At 36.1% G+C, this 7,365-nt stretch overlaps 1 protein-coding gene across 1 annotated transcript; it reads left to right on the forward strand.

Moving 5' to 3' along the window:
• Positions 1 to 5,784: 5,784 nt before the first annotated feature.
• Positions 5,785 to 7,251, forward strand: LOC116177122. The gene is made up of 2 exons (XM_031495997.1): positions 5,785 to 6,275; positions 6,331 to 7,251. The coding sequence occupies exons 1-2, from the start codon at positions 6,080 to 6,082 to the stop codon at positions 7,194 to 7,196; spliced, it is 1,062 nt and encodes a 353-aa protein (XP_031351857.1). The 5' UTR covers positions 5,785 to 6,079; the 3' UTR covers positions 7,197 to 7,251.
• The last annotated feature ends 114 nt before the right edge of the window (positions 7,252 to 7,365 follow it).

Here is a 7,365-nt window from a genome sequence, read left to right on the forward strand (position 1 = left end):
AAATAATTTATTGCCGAGTACCTTTTTCTTTATTATGTTCTCCGAATACAATTTTGATTTTCAATAAGTATGGTATCAGTATTACAGGAACGTAAGGTGGTGTGATTAACGAATCTTCCTCTCTATTTTCTCTGAAAAATTGATTTATTAGAATCACAGGGACCCTATAAGATCTAAAAAATGATTTTCAAACACCTTGCAATGGTGGCCTGTTTCTTCCAATAGTTATTATATCGGGATTACATTCACGCAAGAAAGTCCCTCTACAGTACCGTGTTCTCTTTATACAAATTTTGTATCATAGCATAGAGTCCGTTGTGAGGTCAATAAAACAATTCGTTCAAGGCGTGCGGAAGGAACCTATACCTCGGTTATATTACGACCTTTGAATTATTCTAAAGGTTACAATTGAGCATTGGGTATTAGTTTTTTTATGGAACACCCTGTACATTTTTATATTTTGAACGAAAATTAAATTCTGAATAAAAAATCTTTAATATTTACCTAACATTATTTATTGAATAACAGAATTACAATGGCTTTTATTCGTCCGGATTTACCAACAAATGCTCTCCTTCATACATTAGTCATGACGATGACGGACGTTGGTGGCAATTTTCTTTAAATGTTTTTAAAAAGCAAACCACTGCTCGCTGTTTACTGTTTAGTGTCTGTTTATATTTAAATGCTCGTAATTAACTTTTCAACAGCTTCACTTGTTATTTCATTAAATTTTATATGACATATTGATACTTATAATTAAAACGTTATGTTACGGTCAACCGTAAAACTCACACTAACTTTTTTTAAATCCAATTAAATCTCGCTATGGCTCCTTATAAATAGATATCAATGTGCAAATTTGAAAGAAATAATTTTGTTTAATTAAAGGATCACGATACCTTGTAATGTTGCTATTGTTACAATTCAAATGTTATTCGAAAGGACAATTGTGCAAAAATGAATATTCAAGAAGAAGAAGACGCTGAATAGGCTGTGGGGGTAATTATTGCCTCTTACATTAACTGTAATAGTAATGATGAGGTACATGGTATGTTGGCTATTACTGATACTTTATCGAGGCCATTCTCTCCACTTCTTTTATACCAAAATTCAGTGCGTCTGGTAAACACGCTATGACCATCGATAACCACGTGAGATTGATTGAAATTGCTGTGTTGGTCCGTTCCCATCCCATATTCAGTTCTGATGATTGATTTGCTGTCATTTACCACAAGAGAGACCTGTCTTAGACGATTCGATCACGTACCATTCTTCGATTGAAAATTACTAGTTTTAGAGATAACTTCGGATTGCCGTAAAACACATTCACCATTGTTGAAATATGTCATTGGCAATGTACACATTGAAACAATAAGGACGAACCGCAGAAAAAATACTAAAATAAATATTTGAAAAATTTAATTTCTCCTCGATGAATGGACGAAATGAAGTATAGTTCAATAAGTACGAAACAAAAGGGAACATATTAATCACATATAGATGAAATAAAACAAAAAATAAATTGAGGATAAAGAGTTCCACTTGAAAACTTGAATTCGCCGATTTGAATTGCATTTAGAATTATTCGTTCGTATTCTATAGAGATTCAATATAGGGCGTGTTTAACGAATGGAGTGCTTATTAAACTTAAAAACAAAGCATTTTTTAATTAAACACATGGCTTCGGTTTCACACATCAATTGCAAATTCATTTTAAACAGCTCTGCGTGTTCGTTATAATTAAACTGATGCGAGATGATGCAATTCGTTTGAATCCGTTTCTATTTATCAAACCCCTTTACACTTTTTTTTATTATGCCCGTTCACTCTAAATAAAAATCTCGAATAATTGTCAAGAAATTAGCAAGAACAAATATTAACTAGATTTTCAATGACGGAATACAATCGCCTCGGTCAAAAATGATCACTCTCTTTTGTCCCTTCTAGACACAAGACACTGCCAAGATGCTGGAGTAGTGTTAAACGCACAAGACTTCGTGGAGAAGTGAGAGGCATATTTTTGCCACAATAAATTTACGTTCGATTTGTTGCAAATATTTCCATAGAGTTTCGTTAGTCATTAGTCATTAGCATTTGAGTGACAGGGGACGGCAGCGATGACGTCACACGCTCATCCCCTTATTACGCCCGTCTCGCCAGTCGATCGTTGCATCCCGCGTAAAAGAACTAAAATGTACGTACGGCGAATTATTGGCGAATTGTTGTTTCGTCCTGCGAATACGAACAATTGAGCAGATAGAGTGGATTCTGTCGAAATAGCAACATTTAATTTCCTTTTTGAATAGAACTTAATTTTGACTCATAAATTGTTTTTCGTTCTAGTTTCGCGCATAAATGATTCTGAGCACATTTGTGCTTTAGTACTGTTTGATATTCGTGCCGAATTTTTGGTCATTATCGGATATAATCTCCCTTTCTCTGGATTAAGGCTCGAAGCTTCATTGTCTGATTGGGCGACGTGGAATTGCCTTTATTCATTTCCTAGTACTGAGATGCACTGGATCATGTTTTTTTGTGAAATATTCATCAGGTAAATTACATTTTACAATTATGTAATTTCAATTACAATTACAATTACAATCACAAATTACAAATTACCCTGCAAATTACAAATTACAAACAAAAGAAAAATATATTGAAAACCGAATCTGAAATAGTAGTGGATCACAAAAAAATTGTCATAAGAGAAAGCCGGATCTGGAGCCCAACGTCATAGTTTGAGACTTGAGTTAAGTTGGCACTGATTTTACTGAAAATCCGCCGCATAAATGAAAAGACGAAAGTCGTCGTTGGTCTGAATTGAAGTAGGGCCATATTTATTTAAAATGTATATAAAATGTGGAAACCGTCGTAGAAAAAAAAACGTAAAGCAATTTCGTAATAAAATTCCGAGAAAAAATCAACTTAATTGCACTTAATTTTTAAGTCCTGTAAAGGGCCCCATATACGACACGATTGATCTGTCGAATCCGTCTTTTCAAACCGATCGAAACGACAGATGCCAAGATCGCTAACGATTTACTTAATCGATTGGGGTAAGTCACCGTTCGAAGTTGATCGATGGTCGCTAACAAAAATGCGGTGTATGGAAGATGCGAAAGATGTCCCTTCCCCTTTCGAATGATAAGGCTGTCGATTCATCGTCGGCTAATCGTTGCGGTGTAGGTACCACCCGGGTGGCCCGGGTTCGGTTCCCGCCCGATGCAGATTTTTTTAAATTATTTGTATTACTTTTCCGGGCCCTTAACTTTCTTATTTATGAACCGATCATGATCAAATTTTAGCAGTAGCACCTTTCCGATTAATTATATCTATTATTCATGTGAAAACCAACAACCGCTGCTCCGAAGTAACTCTCTTATTTGTGGACCGATGTTACTGAAATTTTAACAGTAATGGCAAATCGACGGATTATATTAAACATGTGAAAAAGTTCCCGCGTACATGTGCAGAAGCAGCTCATATTTGTGGACTGATCTTACTGGCATTTTAACAGCACTTTTTAATAAAAGCATATCGATCGATTATATTGAACATGTCAAAAGCGTATATTTTATATTTGTGCATTAATTGCTCTTACTGAAATTTTAACAGAAACGCCTCTTAATGGAACGAGAGTACATAATATAAAACATGTCAAAAGCTGCATGAGCGCATATGCGAATGCATTTGTGGAAAAAGCGAATCGATTCTTGCCAACGTGCAAAATAGAAAAAGTTGTCTTTTTATTTTTGTTGATGAAAAATAACTCGATTAACGTTTTCGAGAATTTGGTGCAAGTTTGAATGCGACCGAAGTTCATTATGCTGATTCAACGAGAGTAATCCCGATACATGCAATAACCATTGGGAGAAACATTTGTATCAGAAGGCAGACACTATTAGAAGGTATTTGAAAAATGATTTTTTGCATCTTATCAAGTTCGTCTGAATATTTTTTTACCACTCACAACTACAAGCCTACAAACTTATCATAAAACCTACAGACTGACAGACCCATACACCCACGAACCCGAAAACCCCTACACCCACAGACCCATAATCTCGTAAACCCACAAACTCATAAACCCATAAGCCCATGCCCCCATAAACCCGTAAACTTATAAACCTATAAATATACTGGTACCATTACAATGGGTAGATAGAAATCTACGTAAATTCTAATTCTGGTTATTCCGGAAAAAAATGGTCTCGCAATCTGGTCTACAATATTTTGTTTACTTATTTTGCCTTTATTTTTGAGTGGACGGGGTTTCATCGAAGGCTGTTATACCAGCCCAGCCCACTATACATTTACAAATATTCATGCCCGAACCCGGATTCGAACCCTTAGCACTACAGTCCAGCTTCAACTGAACTGCGCCACACGGACCGGCTATGTGCGAGATCGCCAGACCCAGTGGCGGTTCCTCAATAAGTGCACATGAGCACGTGCACTCCCAAAAATCATTTTAAAAACACGAAAACAATAGCAATTCTATTTATGTATTTAACATTCTTGCACGTTCGTATCTCGCAATAAAAACAGTTCACTTATCTTATCTGAAATGCAAAACCTAACGGGTACCTACATTGACACACCGCTGAACGTGTATTAAGAATTATTCCCATTCCGCCTTCACGTGCAGTGCACACTTAGCTACCATCTCTGATTCGTTCAAATGCTACGTCGCCTTTCCCCCTGCGCCTCGCGAAGGTCAAAGTTGTAAAGTATAGCAAGAGCACACTCTCATTGTGAACCAGTATTCGCCGGACTACGATGTAGGGCTTGTTGATCGTTTCGGTTTTAACAAGTAACGTTGCGACGTTACCGTTCATTATTTAAAGACAATTATTAAATTTAATTTACTAAAATTAGAAGATCAAATTAAAATAAAAAATGCGGGTCGCCCAAAACCGAGTTGGGAAATATCGAAAATCAATAAAGGAAGTCGGGATTATAAACGATCGTTTAAAATAGACATGTATATGAAAAAACTGACTGGTTATGCAGTTGTAACTTTAACAATAGTCTGTATTGTTTTCCGTGTTTGTTGTTTGGGGATGAGCTCGGTGATGAGGCATCAGAATGGACAAAGAATGGCGTTACAGACTTAGTGCATTTATCCGAATAAATTAAAAAATATCAATCTTCAAAAGCACATCATATATCTGCTAAATTGATAATTAGGTAAGCAAGATATACGGCAACAGTTAAATAGTGCATACCGTTTGAGTATCGAAAAACGTAATGAGGAAGTAAAAAAGAACAGGTATGTTTTATCCAAAATTATAGACCGTATAAAATTTTGTGGTGCTTTGGAACTTGCTCTCCGCAGCCATTGACAAAACGAGAAAATTCAATAAACCCTGGAGTATTTAGAGGTCTCATCAATAAGCTTTTTTATGCCATTTAATAGGCCCAAAAAACTCCGTGTTGCGGTGACACTCAAAAAATTTTCGCCAACGGCGTTTTGCCCGTGGCCCCATTTTTCCTCCTTTTTTTTAAATTGTGCACCCCCAAGACGCACCACCACGCGCCGCCACTGGCCAGACCTACGGTAGAGGGTAGACAGGGGTATGCAAATACTTGTCCGTTGTTTTCGAAGGTTTTTATTCGTTGTCACCATTTTGTACCCAGCCACTGGTATGGAGTAATATTGCAAATTCATGTAGAAAGATTGTTATATGTAAAGTACATGTTTTCTAATGATATTACTTCATTATTTGTCTGGCATTTAGCAACCCCTAACAAAAACTCGATACGCAACACCATTATACCGTGTGTCCGTTCTCAAACTCGAACATAGGGATTTAACATGGAGTTGAACGTTTTTGCGGATTTCTGCTCGCCAACTTATTCTACAGAAAAGGTAATGGTATCATTGGAAAGAGAAAATTATTGCGCATCCACTGATACTAACAACAAGACTAAAAATTGAAATTGTAATGAAAAATTTTAAATCGTTTTGATTAAAAATTCGACAGTATTTTCCAAAACATAGTAGGCTTGAAACAGTTTGTTTATCAATAAAAATTTGACGTTTACGCTTTTGTGAAACTGAATTTACGGAAAGATGAATAATTATACCAACGAAGAAAGAGTTTTTATGGTAAAAACCTTTTATAGCGGTGTTAGTTTGCGAAGAGTTCGAGATTTGTTTGCCGTTGCGTTTAATACGAGACCGATACCATCAGCAAGTACCATACAAAAATATGTAGAAAAATTTGAAAATCAGGCAAATATTTCAGTAGAATCAGAAAGTAGGGGTGGTGAGCATTACAAATTTTATTTTAAAACATGTTCTAAAATGACATCATATCATAGGATATCGACAAGGGGATGACCGCACAGAAGAGCAAGTTTTGGCGATGATAAATGCAGACCCAACGTACAGTTTGAGGCAAATTTCCCATGAAACTGGTTTATGTAAGTCGCGGGTATGGATGATATTAAAGAAATACAAATATCACCCTTATAAACCACAATGTCATCAAGAGATTTTTTATGTTGACGAAGAAAGTAGGAGTGCATTTTGTTATGAGATACAAGAGCGCGCTAACAACGATCGCCGCTTTCTATCGTCGATATGCTTCACAGACGAGTGTACCTTTACCCTCAATAATGAACCCAATGTTCAAAACACACGTCATTGGGCTCAGGAAAACCCTAGGCTTAATATTTCAACCAGAACTCAGTATCCTCAAAAAATTAATATCTGGGCTGGGATTTTTAATCATAATATTATCGGCCCATTTGAAATTGAAGGAAACTTAAATTCAGAAACCTATTTAGATCTTTTGGTAACAAAGGTAGGACCCGCATTGGAAGACGTTGCAAGAGAAAATCAGGAGATCTGGTTCCAACAAGACGGCTGTCCTGCGCATTTTGGTTTAAACGTTAGACATTTTTTAAATAATTCATTTCCAAATCATTGGATTGGTAGAAGTGGTACCATAAATTGGCCAGCCAGATCTCCAGATTTGGCACCTTGCGACTTCTTCTTGTGGGGACACCTTAAAAGTAAAATTTATAAAAGACGCCACCCAGATATTAATTCTTTGAGAGAAGCTATAGTTACTGAATGCGCGTTAATTACTAACAGGGAGTTAGCGAATGTGCGAAATAGTTTTTACAACCGACTGGGATATTGCTTAGCTCAAAACGGGGGGTTATTTGAATATTTACTTTAATTTGTTTTTCCTTACTAGTATTTTTGTGTATTTTTAATAAAAATCGTTCGAAGCCTTTATTGCTAACATACTATATTGGTGTATTATAGAAATAATTGCCAAAAGACTACGAATTGAATACACATATTAATTCCCTATGTTCGACTTTGAGAGTGGACACCCGGTATAT

The sequence above is a fragment of the Photinus pyralis genome, unplaced genomic scaffold (genome assembly GCF_008802855.1).
Source record: "Photinus pyralis isolate 1611_PpyrPB1 unplaced genomic scaffold, Ppyr1.3 Ppyr1.4_LG7, whole genome shotgun sequence".
NCBI lineage: Eukaryota > Metazoa > Arthropoda > Insecta > Coleoptera > Lampyridae > Photinus > Photinus pyralis.

Bases quoted from the DNA above. Each gene is read 5' to 3' on its own strand.
- LOC116177122 (XM_031495997.1), top strand. From the start codon at position 6,080: ATGAATAATTATACCAACGAAGAAAGAGTTTTTATGGTAAAAACCTTT. The intron at 6,276-6,330 runs GTGAGCATTACA...ATCATATCATAG, and splicing joins AGAATCAGAAAGTAGGGGTG to GATATCGACAAGGGGATGAC.